This window comes from Aotus nancymaae, unplaced genomic scaffold (genome assembly GCF_030222135.1).
Source record: "Aotus nancymaae isolate 86718 unplaced genomic scaffold, 86718_ANA_hifiasm-v0.15.2.pri h1tg000003l, whole genome shotgun sequence".
Lineage (NCBI taxonomy): Eukaryota > Metazoa > Chordata > Mammalia > Primates > Aotidae > Aotus > Aotus nancymaae.
The window spans coordinates 65,077,768-65,098,473 of NW_026988414.1; the positions used below are offsets into that span (position 1 = coordinate 65,077,768).

A 20,706-nucleotide genomic window follows, 5' to 3' on the forward strand; every position below is an offset into this window, starting at 1 on the left:
CTACTTGATCATGATGGATAAGCTTTTTGATGTGCTGTTGCAATTGGTTTCCCAGTATTTTATTGAAGATTTTTGCATCTATGTTCATCATGGATATTGGCCTGAAGTTTTCTTTTTTTGTTGAGTCTCTGCCGGGTTTTGGTATCCGGATGACGTTGGTCTCATAAAATGATTTTTGTATTGTTTTGGAATAGTTTCAGAAGGAGTGGCACCAGCTCCTCTTTGTACGTCTGGTAGAATTTGGCTGTGAACCTGTCTGGACCTGGACTTCTTTTGATTATTAGGCTATTAATTGCTGCCTCAACTTCAGCCCTTATTATTGGTCTATTCATGGTTTCAACTTCTTCGTGGTTTAGTCTTGGGAGGGTGCAAGTGTCCAGGAATTTATCAATTTCTTCCTGATTTACTTATTTATGCACACAGAGTTGTTTGTAGTAACCTCTGATGGTAGTTTATATTTCTGTGGAATTGATAGTGATATCCCCTTTATCGTTTTTCATTTCATTTATTTGATTCTTCTCTCTTTTCTTTTTCACTAATCTGGCTAGCAGTCTATTTTGTTGATCTTTTCAAAAAACCAGCTTCTGGATTTACTGATTTTTTTGAAGGGTTTTTTGTATCTCTATCTCCTTCAGCTCTGCTCTGGTCTTAGTTATTACTTGTCTTCTGCTAGCTTTTGAGTTTATTTGATCTTACTCCTCTCTTTCAATTTTGACAACAGGGTGTCAATTTTAGATCTTTCCTCGTTTCTCATGTGGGCATTTACTGCTATAAATTTCCCTCTAGACACTGCTTTAAATGTGTCCCAGAGATTCTGGTACATTGTGTCTTCATTCTCGTTGGCTTTGAAGAACATCTTTATTTCTGCCTTCATTTCAATGTTTATCCAGCCGACATTAAGGAGACAGTTATTCAGTTTCCATGAAGCTGTGCGGTTCTGAGTTAGTTTCTTAATCCTGAGTTCTAATTTGATTGCACTGTGGTCTGAGGCTGTTTGTTATAATTTTTGTTCTTTTGCATTTGCTGAGGAGTGATTTACTTCCAATTTTGTGGTCAATTTTAGAGTAGGTGCAATGTGTTGCTGAGAAGAATGTATATTCTGTGGATTTAGGGTGGAGAGTCTGTATATGTCTACTAGGTCCTCTTGGTCCAGATCTGAGTTCAAGTCCTGGATATCCTTGTTAATTTTCTGTCTCATTGATGTAATATTGACAGTGGAGTGTTTAAGTCTCCCATTATTATTGTGTGGGAGTCTAAGTTTCTTTGTAGGTCATTAATAACTTGTTTTATGTATCTGGGTGCTCCTGTATTGGGTGCGTATATATTTAGGACTGTTAGCTCTTCTTGCTTCATTGATCCTTTTTTTTACCATTATGTAATGCTCTTCTTTGTCTCTTTTGATATCTGTTGGTTTAAAGTCCTTTTTATCCGAGACTAGGATTCCAACTCCTGCATTTTTTTGCTCTCCATTTGCTTGGTAAATCTTCCTCCATCTCTTTATTTTGAGCCTATCTTTGTCCTTGCATGTGAGATGGGTTTCCTGAATACGGCACAACGATGGGTCTTGACTTTTTATCCAATTTGCATCTGTGTCTTTTGATTGGGGCATTCAGTCTGTTTACATTTAAAGTTAATATTGTTATGTGTGAATTTGATCCTGCCATTTTGGTGCTAGCTGGTTGTTTTGCCCGTTAGTTGATGCACTTTCTTCATTGTGTTGATGGTCTTTGCCATTTGGTACATTTGGAGTGGCTGGTACTAATTGTTCCTTTCTACGTTTAGTGCTTCTTTCAGGAGCTCTTGTAAAACAGGCCTGGTGGTGATAAAATATCTCAGCAATTGCTTGTCAGTAAAGGGTTTTATTTCTCCTTCACTTATGAAGCTGTGTTTGGCTGGATATGAAATTCTAGGTTCAAAGTTTTCTTTAAGGAGATTGAATACTGGCCCCCACTCTCTTCTGGCTTTTAGGGTTTATGCCAGGAGATCTGCAGTGAGTCTGATGGGCTTCCCTTTGTGGGTAACTCAACCTTTCTCTCTGGCTGCCCTTGGCATTTTTTCCTTCGTTTCAACCCTGGTGAATCTGATGATTATTTGCTTTGGGGTTGCTCTTCTTGAGGAATATATTTGTGGTGTTCCTGTATTTCCTGGACTTGAATATTGGTCTGCCTTGCTAGTTTGGGGAAGTTCTTCTGGATAACATCCTGAAGTGTTTTCCAGTTTGGATTCATTCTCCCCATCACATTCAGGTACACCTAGCAAACCTAGATTAGGTCTTTTCACATAATCCCATATTTCTTGGAGGCTTTGTTCATTTCTTTTCACTCTTTTTTCTCTAATCTTGCCTTCTTGTTTTATTTAATTGACTTGATCTTTGACCTCTGATATCCTTTCTTCTGCTTGGTCGATTCAGCTATTGAAACTTGTGTATGCTTCATGAAGTTCTTGTGCTGTGTTTTTCAGCTCCATCAAGTCATTTATACTCTTCTCTAAGTTGTTTATTCTCGTTAGCATTTTATCTAACCTTTTTTCAAGGTTCTTAGTTTCTTTGCATTGGGTTAGTACATGTTCTTTTAGCTTAGAGAAGTTTGTTATTACCTACCTTCTGAAGCCTGATTCTGTCAATTCATCAGACTCATTCTCCATCCAGTTTTGTTCCCTTGCTGGTGAGGAGTTTTGATCCCTTGAAGGAGGAGAGGCATTCTTGTTTTTGGTGTTTTCATCCTTTTTGCACTGCTTTCTTCCCATCTTTGTGGACCTTTGAAGTTGGTGACTTTCGGATGCGGTCTCTGAGTGGACATCCTTTTTGATAATGTTGAAGCTGTTTCTGTTTTTTAGTCTTCCTTCTAACAGTCAGGTCCCTTTGCTGCAGGACTGCTGGAGGTCCACTCCAGGCTCTGCTTGCCTGGGAATCACCTGCGTGGGCTGCAGAACGGTAAGGGTTGCTGCCTGTTTTTCTTCTGGTATCTTTGTCCCAGAAGGGTACCCGCCAGATGTCAGCCAGAGCTCTCCTTTATGAGGTGCCTCTTTTGGATATACGGGGGTCGGGGAGCTGTTTGATCAGACAGTCTGTCCCTTATCAGAGCTCATGTGCTGTGTTGGGAGGTATGTTGTTCTGATCAGATCTGCTGGGCAGGTATGTTTAAGTCTGCTGCAGCGGAACTCATAACCGCCTCTTTTCCCAGGTGCTCTGTCCTGGGAAGGTGGGGCTTTATTTATAAATCCCTGATGTGCTGCTGCCTGTTTTCAGAGATGCCCTGCCCAGCAAGGAGGGAGTCTGGTCACAATGTGCCAGCAGAGGCGTTGCTGAGCTGCTGAGGGCTCTGCCCTGCTGCTATGTAAACTTCCTTGAGGTTTTGTTTACAGAGGTACAGTTAGGACTGCCTCGGTAATGGCATAGTGCCTCCGTAATGGTGGATTGCCTCAGTAGTGATGGACTGCCTCGGTAATGTTGGATGTCCTTCCCCTAACAGAACTCGAACATCTGGGGTCAAGCTCCAATTGCTGTGCTTGATGGCAAACTCTCAAGCTAGAGTGTTTCAGGTTGCTGGTCTTTGTGGGGGTGGGACTCACAGAGCCAGACCACCTGCTCCCTGCTTTCAGCCCCCTCTTTTTCAGCTGAATGGGCAGCTCTGTCTCCCAGGCGTTCCAGGTGCCAGTTGAAAAAGCCACCCAGCTTTGTGTGAGTTTCTGTGCCGAAACCCGCGGTGCTGACTGCCATGCTGTAAACTCGTGGCTTTTTGGCCTGGGAATCTCCTGGTCTGTGGGCAGTAAAAACTGCGGGAGAAGTGCAGTATCTGAACTGGAGTGCTGGAGTGGCTGGAAAAGCCTCAGATGGCCTCCGTTGGGTAGGGAGGGGGTGTCCTGTGGGGACTGCACTTCCCGGGTGAGGCAGCGCCTTGGCTTGACCTTCTTGGGCTACATCCACAGTGCAACCAGTCTCTTTGAGATGTACTTGGTACCTCATTAGAAAATGCAGAGATCACTCCCCCTCTGCGTAGCTCTTGCTGGTAATTGTAATCCAGAGCTGTTCCTATTTGGCCATCTTCTTTCCAGGTTCCACTTGTTTATCTCTTCTAAGAGTAGGGAACAAAGTTTGGTAGATTTATTTACAAGCTGTATATGAATGTGTCTACTTAATGGTTTATCTTTCATTTAGTCAATAACAGGACTTTTCCTGTGAACCTATCGTGTCCATGGAAAGCAGCTGAGTTAAATGCCGGGGGTGATGGTTCCCCTGGGAGATGATACGGATGGAGAAATAGTTCATACACAGCTCAGCAACCTTGAGGCAGCATCCGAGAAGGCACGGTCACGGGGCCTCTTTTCTTTTCTTTTTTTTTAAGACAGAGTCTCACTTTGTCATCCAGGCTGGAGTACAGCGATGTGATTTTGGCTCATTGCAAACTCTGCTTCCTAGGTTTAAGAGATTCTCCTGCTTCAGTCTCCCAAGCAGCTGGGATTACAGGCATGCACCACCACGCCTGCCTAATTTTAGTATGCTTAGTAGAGACTGGGTTTCATCATGTTGGCTAGGCCGGTTTTGAAGTCCTGATCTCAAAAGTGATCAGCCCATCTTGGCCTCCCAAAGTGCTGGGATTACAGGCACCTGCCACTGTGCCTGGCCCTATTTAAGATAATATTCTGCTACACAGAATATAACATTTGAGTCCGTGTTATGTGCATAGGACTACATAAATTATCTCATTTAATGTAACCATCTTCCTGACATAAAATACTATTTCTTCTTTTTACAGATGAGGAAACTGAGGTTTATAGAGTTAAATAATTTGGCCCAAGTCTCACATACAACAAATATCAGAGACCAGATCAAATACAATTGCCCAGACGCTAAAAACAAATGTTAAAGAGACTACATTTCTAGTTGGTTTATTATAGAGCCTTTAAAAAATTCCAAGACCTGACTGTAATAAACTATGTAACATCCTTTATATTTCTGACAAATACATAAACATAGAGGTTCAAAACATGCATGCTAAAGAAGTGCAAAGGATGAACCTAAATATTTCCACTTTCATTTACTTTGCCATGTTAATGTAAATGCACTGCCAAATGTGCCTTTCAGAAAGATGGAAAGCTTTTCTATTTCTGTCTGAAAACATACTGTATTTTGTGCTCTACGTAACTACGCGAATTAATTCATCTTTATAACAATCCATGAAATCAAGTAAATGCCTGAAAACCATAGATCTGATGAACAGTAAAAAAACAAACAACCCAATTAGAAAATGGCCAAAAAACCTGAAAAGCTCTACTACTAGAGGCTACAAAGATGGCGAATAAGCAAATGATGTCCAACAATGAGGTATCACTACACATCTATCAGAACGGCTAAAACAAAAAACAGCAACAACAGCATATACTGGTGAGATGCAGAGAAACTGGATCACTCATATTTTGCCGACAAGAATATAAAACGGTACAGTCACTGTGGAAAATAGCTTGACAGTTTCTTCAAATAACTAAACATGCAACTGCCACATGTGGCCTAGGAATTGCACTTTGGGGGATTCCCAGAGAAATAAAAACTTATGTTTACAAAAACCTGCTCACAAATATTTGCTGTAGCTTTATCTGTAATAGCTAAAAACTCAAAAGAACCCAGCTGTTATTCAACAAGTAAATGATTAAACAAACTGTGGTATATCCATAACATGAACTAGTATTCGACAATAAAAAGGAATGAACTACTGATACATATCACAATCTCCTGAGAATTACACTGAGTGGAAAAAGCCAATCCTAAGGGTTATGTACTACATAATTCCATTTATAAAAATTCTCGAAGTGACAAAATTACAAAAACAAAGAAAAGAGGCTGGATGCAGTGGCGGACGGATCACTTGAGGTCAGGAGTTTGAGATCAGCCTGGCCAAGATGATGAAACCCTGTTTCCACTAAAAATACAAAAATTAGTCAGACATGGTGGTACGTGCCTGTAGTCCCAGCTACTCAGGAAACTGAGCCAGGAGAATCATTTGAACCTGGGAGGCAGAGGTTGCAGTGAGCCGATCATGCCACTGCATTCCAGTCTATGTGACAGAGACTCTGTCCCCCCTCCAAAAAAAAAGGCTGGGTGTGGTGGCTCATGCCTGTAATCCCAGCACTTTGGGAAGTCAAAATAGGCAGATCACCTGAAGACAGGAGTTTGAGACCAGCCTGGCCAACATGGTGAAACCCTGTCTCTACTAAAAATACAAAATTTAGCTAGCCAGGCATGGTGGTGGGTACCTGTAATCCCAGCTATTCATGAGGCTGGTTGCAGTGAGCTGAGATCGCACCACTGCACTCCAGGCTGGGCAACGAGAGCAAGACTCCATCTCAAAAAAAATAAAAATTAAAATAAAAAGAGGAGGAAAGATTAGTGGTTGTCAGAGGTTAAGAAGCAGTTAGGGGCTACGTATGATAGGTGTAGCTATAAAAGGGCAACACAACACAATAATGGAAATTGTGGTAATATAAATGTTCAGCCCCTGACTGTACAGTGTGAACATCCTGGTTCTGATATTATACTATATAGTTTTGCAAGATAGTCAGCACTGGGAGAGAGGGCACAGAATCTCTGTATTCCTTCCTTCCTCCCTTTCTTTTTTTCTTTTTTAAAAGACAGGGTCTTGCTCTCTGTAGCCCAGGCTGGAGTGCACTGGCACGATCATGGCTCACTACAGCCTTGATCTCTTGGGCTCAAGCAATCCTCCTGTTTCAGTCTTCAAAGTAGCTGAGACTACAGGCATGTGCCACCGCACCCAGTTAATTCTTTTTTTTTTTTTTTTTTTTCCCAGAAGAAGTTTTGCTATTGTTGCCAAGGCTGGAGTACAATGCCATGATCTCAGCTCACTGCAACCTCTGCCTCCCAGGTTCAAGCAACTCTCCTGCCTCAGCCTCCTGAGTAGCTGGGATCACAGGCATGAGCCACGATGCCCGGTTAATTTTTGTATTTTTAGTAGTAACAGGGTTTCTCCATGTTGGTCATGCTAGTCTTGAACTCCCGACCTCACGTGATCTGCCCACCGTGGCCTCCCAAATGCTGGGATTACAAGCATGAGCCACCATGCCCAGCCACACCCAGCTAATTTCTTTATTTTTTGGTAGAGACAGGGCTTTGCCATGTTGCCCAGGCTGGTCTTGAACTCTTGAGCTCAAGAGATCCACCTACTTCAGCCTCTCAAAGTGCTGGGATTACAGGCGTGAGCCACTGCACTCGGCCCTCTGTATTATTTCTAATGCTACATGTGAATCTACAACTACCTCAAAATAGTAAGTTTAATTAAAAAAAAAAGCTCTATAGATCTTTAACACTGGAACCAAAGTTTTTATTTTTTTTAAAGAGAAAACTTAAAGAAGGAGGAGGAAAAAAAGCTCCATAGAGGCTGGGTGCCGTGGCTCACGCCTGTAATCCTAACAGTTTGGGAAGATAAGGCAGGTTGATCACATGAGGTCAGGAGTTGAGATCGGCCTGGCCAATGTGATGAAACCATGTTTCTATGATAAATACAATAATTAGCTGGGTGCGGTGGTGCATGATTGTAATCCCAGCTACTTGGGAAGCTGAGGCAGAAGAATCGCTTAAACCCAGGAAGCAGAGGTTTCAGTAAGCCAAGACTGCCACTGCACTCTAGCCTGGGAGACAAAAGCAAAACTCCATCTCAAAAAAATAAAAAAATTAGCCAGGTGTGATGGTGGGCACGTGAAACCTCACATACTTGAAAGGCTGAGGCAGGGAAATTGCTTGAACCCAAAGGCAGAGGTTGCAGGGAGCTGAGATTGCACCACTGCTGTACTCCAGCCCGGGCAATAGATTGAGACTTTTTTTTTTTTTTTTTAAAAACAAAAAAGGTCTAGAGAATGTGAGTGTTTTTCTTGTAATACTCACTTACCAAACACATACAAGTCAAACCAGTACATAGTACGTGTAAAGAATAAACTGCCAAATGATTCACTTCCTAACTTGTATAGAACTGATTACTTCAATACAAAAACTGCTAAAAAGACACAACAGTATTTGATGCATCCTAGGAAAAACTTGTATTTTACCAAATGATCAAGGCAGGCTCTAATGAATAACTTTATATAATGACTTACAACTTCATCTGCAAATCCACCAGCCAGGACAAGAGAATAAGCCCCATCATTACTTCGACCATGAATTCCACCAACATGAGGTCTGTGAACACCTGCTTCGCTCACCTATAAAACAAGTAAAGAGAGTCTCAAAGTACCTCTGAACAGTTAAGATACATTTACAAAATGCTTTCATATATATTATTGGTACCTAAAGACTCAAGAAGTGAGTCTCACAGAGTTCTATCTTTTGCTCTCTCATTTTACATCTCCTCAAATATATCCTTTAGGTTCTGAAAGTTGTACAACTGATTGGGTAGAATTCTGAGTTGCACAATAACTAGTAAATAATCATATTCTATCTACTGGAACTTCCAGCTCAACTCACCTACGAGAGAACTAGCAGCAGTATGTATAATTTCTCCCTTATTTCTAGTCTTGGATAGTGGCCCTGCTCCCTACCTAGTTTGCGAAGTCCAAAATGCAGGAGTTATTTTAGCCCCACTCTTCTCCCTTATTCCTTAAACCCTTTTGATCACAAGGATTGCTTCTTTTACCTTCTAAATTTCTCAAATCCATCTTCTTTTACTTCTACTGTTCAATCTTAGTTTGAGTCATGAATGTTTACAATAGATCCTGTTTTACTGCCTCTACTTTTGCTCTTTCAAATCCATACTAGGTATCACAAACTGGATAATTCTCTTAAAAAACAATTCTGCTTTGACTTTCAACTGCTTAATATGGCTCCTATCTATTTTTCCAAGCCTTATCTCCAGCTTCTCTTTCTAGGAACTTTTATGCCTGAGCCAAAACTACTCAATGTTACCCAAATGTGCTATCCATTTCTACTTTATTCATTTCTGCTTTTCTGCTTCAATGGCTGACTGCTTTTTCCTTTGTATCTTCATTCCTGACTCACTGAAACAAGTGTCACGTCTTTGTGAACTTCAAAATCCCTGAGAAAGGTGTTGTAGTTCATCTGTTTTTTACAGAATTGTTCTTTTTTTTTGGTAGACACAGAGGTCTCATTATGTTGCCCAGCAGTCTGGTCTAGAACTCCTGGGCTCAAGCGATCTTCCTGCCTCAGCCTCCAAGTTGGGATTATAGCTGTGAGCCACAATGTCCAGCCAATACAATTGTTCTTAGCAGAGTAAAGGAAGCTGAAATTCAAGTTTGCATAAGAGTTCGGCGTGCGAGGGGTAGGGAGAAGGCATTTAGAATCTTTTAGAAGCCAACAAGAAGCTGACAGCAACAGAACCTGGAAAGGTTTTGGCTGCTGAAACACCTCAGCAGAAGGGACTATTTGATTTCCCCACCTCACCAACCATAGCAAAAATAATCTGTTTCTCCTAAATCTTCTCCACTTTCTAAATAGCAAATCCATCTTACTAGTTGCTCAGGAAAACAATCTCATACTCATCTTAGACTACAGAAGGAGGCTGTTAAAGTTTAGAAAATAAGTATGTGACACAGGTGCAAAAAAAAGTAAGGTGATTAGAAATACACAGTGTATTTTTACTATATTTATAGTATTATATTCCATTTATATACAATATTTTATGTATTTATAGATCCAAAGTCATAATAACCTAAACTTTGAATACTGGTTCAACCAAAATTGTAATACAACTATTGCAAAGATGAGAGAACACAAGAGTATTAAACTAAGTATTTCATCTTCCACAGAAAGAAGTTAATGCAACTAAAAGAATAAAGTACTATAAACATGTTATTTATTAATAGAAATAAGAAGGTAGGGCTGGGCACAGTGGCTCACACCTATAATCCCAGCACTTTGAGAAGCTGAGGCACAAAGATCACTTGAACCCTAGGGATTCAAGACCAGCCTGAGCAACACTGTGAAACCCCAACTCTACAAGAATACACAAAAAGCAGCTGGGCCTGCAGTTCCAGGTACTCTGGTGGTTGAGACTAGAGGATGGCTTGAGCCCTGGAGGACTGTGATTACGACACTGCACCCCAGCCTACACAACTGAACAAGACCTTGTCTAAAATAAAGGCAGAAGAAGAAGGTAGGCCAAGAGCAGTGGTTCACACCTATAATCCCAGTGCTTTGGGAGGCCAAAGGTTGAGCACTGCTTTAGGCCAGGAGTCTTAGACTAGCCTGGGCAACAAACAAACAAACCAACAGTCAGGCATGATGGTACACATTTTTACATTTTTAGTCCTAGCTAGGTGGAATGATCACTTGAGCCCGGAAGTCTGAAGTTACAGTGAGCTGTAATTGCTACTGCACTCCAGCCTGGGTGATAGAGCAAGACCCTGTCTCTTAAAAAAAAGAAAAAAAAAAAAAAGGGTAGTAAGACGGTAAATCCATAGGAAACAACTAAAATTTTAAAGTGGCTGCCTCTGAAAAACAGAAAATGTGGATGAAAACTAGGGTGGGTTTTTCAAATATAAATTATTTACTCATATTTAATACATACATAGCTTTTTAAGCCATGGATATGTAATACAATTGATCCACAGGTCTTGCCAATTCAAGAGAGTAGAAAATATTTGGGGAAAAAAAGTAGACCGTGTGTCTGTACTGAGTATGTCCAGACTTTTTCTTGTCATGATTCCCCAAACAACATAGTGTAACAACTATTTACACAGCATTTACACTGTATTAGGTATTATAAGTAATCTAGGCATGACTTAAAGTCTACAAGAGGATGCACGTAGGTTATATGCAAATACTGCATCACTGTATAAAGGATTTTTTTGAGACAGAGGCTGTCTCCCAGGCTGGAGTGCAGTGGCATAATCTTGGTTCACTGTAGCCTCCACTTCTGGGTTCAAGCAATTCTCCTGCCTCTGCCACCTGAGTAGCTGGGATTTTAAGTGCTTGCTACCACGCCTGGCTGATTTTTGTATTTTTAGTAGAGACAGGTCTTACCATGTTGGCCAGACTGGTTTCAAACTCCTGGCCTCAAGTGATCCGCCTGCTGTGGCCTCCCAAAGTTCTGGGATTACAGATGTGCGCCACCACACAAGCCTGTATAAAGAATTTGAGCATCCAGAGACTCGGTGTCTGTGAGAGATCTTGGAACCAATGCCCCACAGATACCAAGGGACAAGTGTACATTACCTTATTTTTATAATTGTATTAAAGGTCTGAGCACCAGGGCCATTCAAGATAAAAACTAAAGCTGCTCTTAATGTTCAGAATCCTGGGTGTCTCTAATTAGAAACAGGAAATAATTTCATTCTTGGATTAGCTGGCACTTCCTCTGCCCAATGTCTTATCATTCATTCAGGATGATAAATTCCAAATAAAACACCTGAAATAAGCTTAGAGTTCAGCCACACTCAATGAGAATTTGCCACATGATTTCAAGTTTAATATTTCAAAAGTGAAATTTTTGGCAAAAAAAGTTGTTTAGAAAGCTTAACAATAATGGTTACTAATACCATTAACTATAACAAAACAATAACAACAGATAATGAAAATGCATAGCTAACACCCATTTCTGTGAGGTATGTTCCTTTGTTAACCCTCAGAAAGAATATACCCATCCTAAAGAAAATCTTTCATTTTAACAAATGAATGTCATGTGTTAGGTTCACTTACAATCAACAGACATTAACATTGCTATAATTTGATAGCCAATTTTCCCCTTTCAACTAAGCCAATGTTAAAACATACCTGAACTCTAAATCTCCAAGTTGATCCAACAGGAATACCAGGAATAGGTCCATAATGATTAGAAGGGACAATAGTACATTCTCTTGTACGACCAACACAAGCCATTCCCTAAAAGTCATAAAACAAACTGAGAAATCAGTTACATTAAATTTTAATGAAAACCCCTAATTCTCATGAGATGTGAATAGAAACCCAATTGTTTATGTAATTTAAATACCACTGATACTAACAAATAATGATATTGTTTAATTTTTTATACCATTACTAGTATTGATATTAAAACATTATATATTATAACTTGTTACTAGGAAGAAAAGGGGAATTTCTTCTTTACCCTGCCCCAGTCTCTCCGGCTTTCAGTACTAGCTGATGGCATCTTTGCTTTCTTTTTACTCATCTTGAGTCTTTCACCAGCCTTTACAACTTCACTGGAATCAGTTTTACAGGAAGGACAATACCTTTAAAAGAAAAAAGAACAAAGAAATTTTCTCAATACCGTATTTAGGTTAGTAACAGAATATTAGCTTTCCTACATTAGAACAAGTTTTAGGATGTATTATTTGGTATATGTTACAGAGCTTTAGCTGGCATTAAAATAGTAAACTTTTCAAAATATTTACATGGTTAGGCTGGCTATAAAAATATTCTTGTCATTCCTTTAGAGAACTTATTTTATTATAAATCCTCAAATTCAGTTCCAAATTCAGACAAAGCTATGAGATTCAAAATGATGCCATGAACTCTAATCACTAACTCTGAGAACGGAAACTTGAAGTTCCTGTCATTAAAACAAAAGTAGCTAGATCTTCCTAGAACATTCAACTGTGTAACAGACACGTCTCCCCATCTAAATTGATTATTAGAATTCCCAGAGAAAAATGGTAGTTTATATAACCAGTATGCAGGACTTCAAGGATGTTTGTTTATATTAACCTTATCGATAGCTCAATTTTAATTCCCTATGCTTACTTGTCCTTTAGCTTATTTGTAATTGATTAGCCTACTGTAACCTGTATTTCATAAACTGCCTGGAATCTTTTCTAAAAAGAAGGCATATGTCTACAAAATGAGATGAGGCTATTCTTATGTCACCAAGGAATGGAAGCTTTGGGAATACCCTAACAAAGATCTAATGACCACTGCCCAATTAATCTTAAATTTCTTTGCCCATACTTTCTATTTCACAATTACCTATTCCATGTAGCTTTTAGAGCAAAGAAGAGTATGCCCACAAGTCAATCCAATTATGAGATATTTTGTTGAGCACTATAGGAGAGAAAAATTTAAATAATTCAGTCCCTGATCTTGAGCAAATTATGTTTGAGAAGGCACTAAATACTATGAATTAAGTCCTTTCTAGTTGGGAAATCAGGAAGGCTTCCAAAAATAAAGTGTCCTAGAGAAAAGCTGTATTTTATCTGATGGGCTCATCTTTATAACTAGTTTTATTAAAGATTCTGTGATTTAAAGCAAGTATTATCTGTTTGATGAGAAAATTAGTGCAAAGATTAAATATCCAGACAACATGATTCGGAGAAGCAGAAAAGATTTAAGGTTAAGGAGTTCCAGGTGAAGTGAAAGACCTTGATATGAATGTAGAGCTATACTCTAGAGTAATATCAGATAGTCTTTGAATTATATCTTCCTAAAGTTGTCTCTGGGACTGATTCATTCTTTCAACAGGTTTGTTCAGAATCTCCTATGTGCAAGGCACTATTTTGGTGCTGGCGATAAATGTTTGTGATAAAAATGTTTGTACATAAGTAGTTAAGAAAAACCAGTACATACAAGCGAAGAATTTCAGAACGTGTTAAGTGGAAATAGATGAGGGCTATGTGGTAAGAGTGACTAAAAACAGTATGCTTCTTAGAGTAGATAAACCAAGAAAAGCATTCCTGGCAAAGAAACAGTTAAGTGCAAAGGTCCTGAAAAATAAAAAGAAATGGTATGTTTTGAGGAAGATAAAGGTGGGTATAGACCAAGGTTAGTAAGCAAATAGACTAGTGATAAGCAATGGAAGTTAGAGTAGACATGGGCCAGGTCATAAATGGTTAGGGCTTAGACTTTTATTCTAAGTGAAATAGGAGGACATCAGAAGGTTTCAAACAGACGAATGACCTAATTTAGGCCTTTTAAAGATTATTCTGCTGCAATGAAAGAAAGGAAGCAAAGACACTAGTTAGGTATCTATTACAGAAATTCAAGGAAGAGATGGCAGTTCGGGCTGGGAGGTGAGAATGGAGAAATATTATGAACTGTTAAAATCTACTGATGTAGATTTTACACGAAAAGAACGAAAGAAGAATCAAGGATTAGGTTTGGCTTTTTGGCATGAACAAATAGATAAAATGATTAATACTATTTACTGAGGACTCGGGGAAGAGCATGATTTTAGGGAGTTTGTGGAAATCAAGAACCCCATCTGGACTAATTTTGTGATGCTAACCAACTGCATATAGGAATATAAAATAAAACCCAGGGGAAATTAGATATGAAGATATAAATTCAGAACTATTAGCTTGATATTTAACATCTCATGATTGGACAGGATCATCTAGGGTGCAAGCATAAAGAGAAAATAAGTGGGCAGTGCTTTGTGGGGGAACTCTGAAATCTGGTAGGCGAAGGGAAATGTTAACAAGAGACTAAGAAGAAAAGGCTGGTGAAGTAGGTAGAAAAACAGCATCATGGCCGGGCACAGTGGCTCATGCCTATAATTTCAGCACTTTGGGAAGCCCAGGTAGGCGGATCACCTGAGCTCATGACCAGCCTGACTAACATGGAAAACCCTCCATCTCTACTAAAAGTTAGCTGGGCGTGGTGGCGCATGCCTGTAATCCCAGCTACTAGGGAGGCTGAGGCAGAAGAATCATTTGAACCTGGGGGGCAGAGGTTGTGTTTGCACCACTGCACCCCAGCCTGGGCAACAAGAGCGAAACTGTCTCAAAAAACAAAACAAACAAACAAACAAAAACCCACAGAAAGCCAAGATCTTAAGATCTCAAATCTATAAAACAGAGTAAGCAGCTGGGCAGTTGGGTAATGAGAATTGACCCTTAGTTTTATACATAAAATGTGTCTGTGAACCTGACATAAGCAGACACAGTAGAAGGAAAGCCAGACTGGAGTGCTGAAGTATGAATAGGAGAGGAAACGGAAACAATTAGTAGAGATAGCACTTGACAATCTTTGCCACAAACGAAGCAGAGGACGGGGTAGGCAGCTGGTGAGAGAAATGGGTTCAAGGAAGGTTAGTGTGTGTTTTGAAAATTAAAGAGATTCTAGAAGGCTAATGAGAATAATTTAGTAATGGCAACGTGGGAGAGGAATTAACTGAAGAGGTGAAGTTTCTGGAAAGACTACGGAACTGTGAGAGCAGGTGAAAGAGTTTGTATTTTAGAGAAGCAGAAATATGTCATCCATCGAACAAGAAAGGGAAAATACGAGACTTGAGAGGAAATAGTTATTACTGACGATAAGATTCAGAGTGATCATGTGAGGTAGTAGTAAGGGGTAAAAGAAGATATATTCTTTCCTCCTTTCTCTCACCTCCACAGCCTCTGTCATAATACAGCAACCACCTTCCCAACAGGTTGGGGAGAGATCAAAGCAACAATCTATTTTTTCATACCGATACCAATTACCCACTTGTGACATCAATTATTTCTGACTGTTATCCATCTTACTTAAAAACACACAATAGGCTGGGCGCGGTGGCTCACGCCTGTAATCCCAGCATTTTGGGAGGCCGAGGCGGGTGGATCACGAGGTCAAGAGATCGAGACCATACCGATCAACACGGTGAAACCCCGTCTCTACTAAAAATACAAAAAATTAGCTGGGCATGGTGGCGCATGCCTGTAATCCCAGCTACTCAGGAGGCTGAGGCAGGAGAATTGCTTGAACCCAGGAGGCGGAGGTTGCGGTGAGCCGAGATAGCACCATTGCACTCCAGCTTGGGTAACAAGAGCGAAACTCCGTCTCAAAAAAAAAACCAAACCAAAACAAAACAAACAAAAAAAACAAAACAAAAAAAAACACAATAGCAATATGACCCATAGTTTAAAAAGAAAAAACCTCCTTAACATGGTATTAAAAGGTTCAACTTTGGGCACATTTTCCCCAGTCTCTTTTCTAATCATTTCTCTTTGTAGTTATCGCTACTCCATAGGAGAGTAACAGATTTTGGCAAGTATAATTGCTGCCTTGTTCTATGTATCAATGTCATAGGATTAAACACAGTGATCCATATAAACCACTTTGTTAGTGTTTAGTAAATATTAAGTACTATTATAGAACATAACAAGAGTATCTAACATAGTTGGGGGTAGAGGACCATCCATAAAGGATTACCAGAGGAAGTCACGTTTAACTGAAAAGCTAAAGGATTAATATCATCTTCAAGTTAAGCAAAGAGGATAATGCTTCCAAGATGAAAATGTGTCAAGTGTGACAACCTGAAAAAGAACATCGCTTACTTAAGGAGTTGAAAGATATTGAATCTGGCTAGAGTGTAGAGTATTTGGAGAAATGAAAGAGGAAAATGGTAAGAGATACAGCTGAAGAAGAAACTAAATATTACACAGAGTCCTCCTGTAAGGCAACATAAACCTTCTGAAGCAACAAAGTAACACAATCAGATTTGCATTTTTGAATGAACACAGATTCTTATATCAGAGAAGGAACTGAAGGGATTAAAAAATGGAGCTAGAGATGGTTCAGAGATTGTTACAAGATATTTGTAATTGAACAGAGATATAAATGCTAAGTAACCACTGGTCACAACATTTTAAGCACTTTTATATTATGTACCTTTAAAAATCTACTTTAGGTGGTTCAAATACATATTTCATGTTTGGTTATTTACATAACAAGAACAACAACAATAAAAACCTGATAATCATACCAGTATTCCTCTTCTGGGACTTTATCCAAAGGTGGATTCAGGCAGTAAATATGATAAGCCACATTACATTCATCACATAGAAGCTGCATGTTGGGTTCATGTTTCCCACCACATACACGACAGGAACAAGAATGGCATTTCTTATCTGGGTCTCCACCACACAGGTCACATTCAGGGTCATTTCGCCCTATTAAGAAAAAAATTATAGCAAGCCTAGTCTTAAAACAATTTTTATATCTATGAACCTCATAAACAGCTGGTTTATTTTATTTGTTTGTCTGTTTGTTTTTTGAGATGGAGTCTCACTCTGTCACCCAGGCTGGAGTGCAATGGTGAGATCTCGGCTCACTGCAACCTCTGCCTCCTAGTTTCAAGTGATTCTCCTGCCTCAGCCTCTTGAGTAGCTGGAATTATAGATGACTGCCACCATACCCAGCTAATTTTTTTATTTTTAGTATAGACAGGGTTTCACCGTGTTGGCCAGGCTGGTCTCGAACTTCTGACCTCAGGTGATCTGTCCCCCTTGGCCTCCCAAAGTGCTGGGATTACAGGTATGAGCCACCGTGCCGGGCCAGCATACAGCTTTTCCAATGAGAAGAAAGGATCCAGAAAAAATAATCAAGTGCGAGGCTTTAAGAATAAATGCCAGGCTGAGCACGGTGGCTCACACCTGTAATCCCAGCACTTTGGAAGGCCAAGGTGGCTGGATCACGAGGTCAGGAGTTCAAGACCATGCTGGCCAATATGGTGAAACCCCACCTCTGCTAAAAATACAAAAATTAGCCAGGCATGGTGGTGTGCACCTGTAGTCCCAGCTACTCGGGAGGCTGAGGCAGGAGAATCACTTGAACCCGGGAGGTGGAGGATGCAGTGAGCTGAGATCGTACCACTGCACTCCAGCCTGGGTGACAGAAAAAGACTCAGTCTCCAAAAAAAAAAAAAAAAAAAAAATTGCCTCAGCCTTATCCTAGACTTATTGAGTCAGATTTTCAGGAATATGGCCCAGGCATATGCCAGTGAAAAATTTAATGGTCAGCAAACATGAGGATAGGGTATACTTTTGCCTTAAATTTCTATACATACATATACAGATCCACAGTTCCCCAAATGTGTACCAATATACCCAAGGGCAGTGTAGTGAAGTAATTGGGGCACCAGAGTATTATCTGAAAATTTCAAAGGAAATACACTTTTCTTTTGAGGCAGGGTCTCCCTCTATTGTACAGGCTGAAGTGCAGTGGCATGATCTTAGCTCACTGCAGCTTCAATCAATCTTGATCTTCCCACCTCAGCCTCCCAAGTAGCTGGGACCACAGGTGCGTACCACATGACTGGCATTTTTTTTTATCTTTTTGTGGAGATGGGACCTCACTATGTTGCCCAGGCTGGTCTCAAACTCCTGGGCTCAAGCTATCCTCCTGCCTTGGGCTCTCAAAGTGCTGGGATTACAGGTATGAGCCACTGCACCTGGCAGAAATACGATTTGTCTGACAGTTATTTGGACCCAACTACTTAATAAATGGAACTGTTAGGCATTTTTTTGGTCTATGAAAAACCTACTGAGACACTAATGGCTCAAAGAGCCAAGAAAGTCTGAGAAACTATGGGCAAGACCTTAAGTAGATACTTAATTCCATTCAGAGAGATACAATAGTTGGGCCTTTAACTACTATAAGACTAGGAACAACAAAACGTTCAGTGTTAATACAGATATGGAGAAATAGGTGAAAATGCAAATTGATTAACATTTAACAGGCCATTTTACAATACTCAGAAAAACATAACTTAGATTTTCAGTGTTAGAGTCTTATCGCATTTCTTATTACTCTTCTGTGGAGGCAGAGTGGCTTATTCAGTTGGTGGGTTTCAGCTATATATCTAGGTATCTAATCAAAAGTTTATAATCATGAGGGATTTGTTCTCACTCTCCCTGTCCACCCCAACCAATGAAATCAGTCCATCTCTCCTGCAGATCCAAACCTTTCCTTGAGGTGGCTGTATTAAGCTAGCTGGCAAGCCCATTGTGGTTCTCCTACAAGCTACTCTTTATCAGTAATTGAGGTTGCATTTCTAATTCAGTTAATTTTTTGTCTTGTCAGCTGGTTCACAACTCTGGCAAGAGGTACCCTTTATTAACCTCCTTCTAAATCCAGATACCCTTTGCCAAAGCATTCCCTTAATTTATGTATACAAAAAAGTTTTGTATGATTCATGTATACAAAAGTCTTATACCAATATTCATAAAACTGTTAACTTACTTGTTAATGAAAAGGGGAACAATTATATTTTATTAAAAAAAGGTAAATTTACAAGGGTAAAATATCCATGTATATTAAATTCAAAAATGAGGTGACAGAACCTATTTTTTAAACAATATTAATTGTATAAATACACAAAAAATTACACAGTCACAGGAAGATGTCTGGAATGACATACATTATTAAAAAGATTGCCTTCTGGGAGTTCAATACTGTTTGAATTTACATAATTGTGAGAAAATTCACCATATCAGAGCTAATCTAGCAATGTAAGAAAAATGGGAACAGTATCTGACAAGTGAGACAGGGAAGAAGCATTAAGGCTACTGATTTGGTACTAACTAATTGATCTCTGCTTATTCTTGCAAATTAATGAAAGATTACAATTTTGTTTCTCTTCCACTAAGGTGGCTATGACAACAAATAAGCAATGGAAATAGAACAGTCCCAAAATGTCAAAGGCATGTTTAGATCTTCTTGATTGGAGAGTGATCTGACCAGTGACAGTCTGCCTCGGAAATGGTTTTTTTACATACAAGTTCAACAGATAGCTTTATCAAGATTGGCCTTAGGCAGAAGAGAGAACAAATATATCCACATACACTGAGAGTGGGAGATGGTAGAGAAAGATGCCAGAAAAATCTAGTCATCTTGGTTTTGTATTGTGTTTTACTGAGAAATGATGAAGTCACATTAAGTAGGTTTGTCATGCCTTAAGGTTCTTAATTGAGATCCAGATACATTGAGCACTGTAGCATCAAAAAATGAAAATGACCGAGTCTGGTAATCTGGAAGTCTACTTACTAATTTGTCAAGTCTTGTCTTATTCTAACCTTATACAATTGTGGTAAAAAGAGGTTGGGCAGGGCCTTTTAGCCTTAAATACTTCTTTTCCAAAACATATTAAACATTGGCAAACGGCATAAAGTCAACAAACTATGCATCACAAAAAAACTTAGGAGGGAGCATGAGACACAATAATCTATTTCGAAATACAGCAATTAACTCTTCTTACTAGGCCGGGCTCGGTGGCTCATGACTGTAATCCCACTACTTTGGGAGACTGAGGTGGGTGGATCACCTGAGGTCAAGAGTTCAATATCAGTATGGCCAACATGGTGAAACCCCATCTCTACTAAAAATACAAAAACTAGCCAGGCATGGCAGCATGCGCCTGTAATCCCAGCTACTCGGGAGGCTGAGGCAGGAGAATTGCTTGAACTCGGGAGGCAGAGGTTGCAGTGAGCAGAGATCGTGCCACTGCACTTTAGCCTGGGCAACAAGAGCAAAACTGTCTCAAAACAGAAAACAAAAAACAAATCAAAAAACCCATAATGAATGAAAAGACCAAGAATCTAATCCTATCTCTGTTACCTTTTCTTGTTTGATAACAAGAAAAATCATAAAATGGAGAGATACAGCTGTATTCTAACCTTCTACTGTTTATATATGCGTCATTTATTACCTCCCAGAAATTCAAGGCTCAGTCAGCACTATAATTCTCAGGCTTTACTGGTGTAAAAATAAATCTCATTATTAAAAACTAAACTTGGATGGCTACAAAATTACAAAAACAGGCTTTTTCTGTTATAGACAGAATCTATTATAACATAGGAAACTGCAGGAAACCCATCAACAGAGAAAAGATAATGTGGTATATACATATACAATAAAATATTATTCTGCTATAAAAAATAGAATCCTTTCATTTAGAACATGGATGAAACTAGAGAACATTAAGTGAAAGAAGCCAAGTACAGAAGGACAAATGTGACATGTTCTCTCTTGTATGTGTGAGCCAAAAAAATTGA

At 39.5% G+C, this 20,706-nt stretch overlaps 1 protein-coding gene across 11 annotated transcripts in view; it reads right to left on the reverse strand.

Annotated features, from left to right (window-relative positions):
- UHRF2 (ubiquitin like with PHD and ring finger domains 2) overlaps positions 1–20,706 on the reverse strand; it is a 110,876-nt gene that overhangs the window by 17,735 nt on the left and 72,435 nt on the right. For all 11 annotated transcript variants that reach the window (XR_001107323.2, XR_010344368.1, XR_001107324.2 and 8 more), the window contains 4 exons: positions 16,638–16,824; positions 12,066–12,189; positions 11,732–11,839; positions 8,101–8,205 (listed from right to left, as the gene is read on the reverse strand). Coding sequence is in view for 7 of the 11 variants with exons in the window: in XM_012451378.2 (XP_012306801.2) it covers positions 8,101–8,205; positions 11,732–11,839; positions 12,066–12,189; positions 16,638–16,824 (524 nt within the window). In the remaining 4 variants the exon portion in view is untranslated. The remainder of the gene's footprint in view (positions 1–8,100; positions 8,206–11,731; positions 11,840–12,065; positions 12,190–16,637; positions 16,825–20,706) is intronic.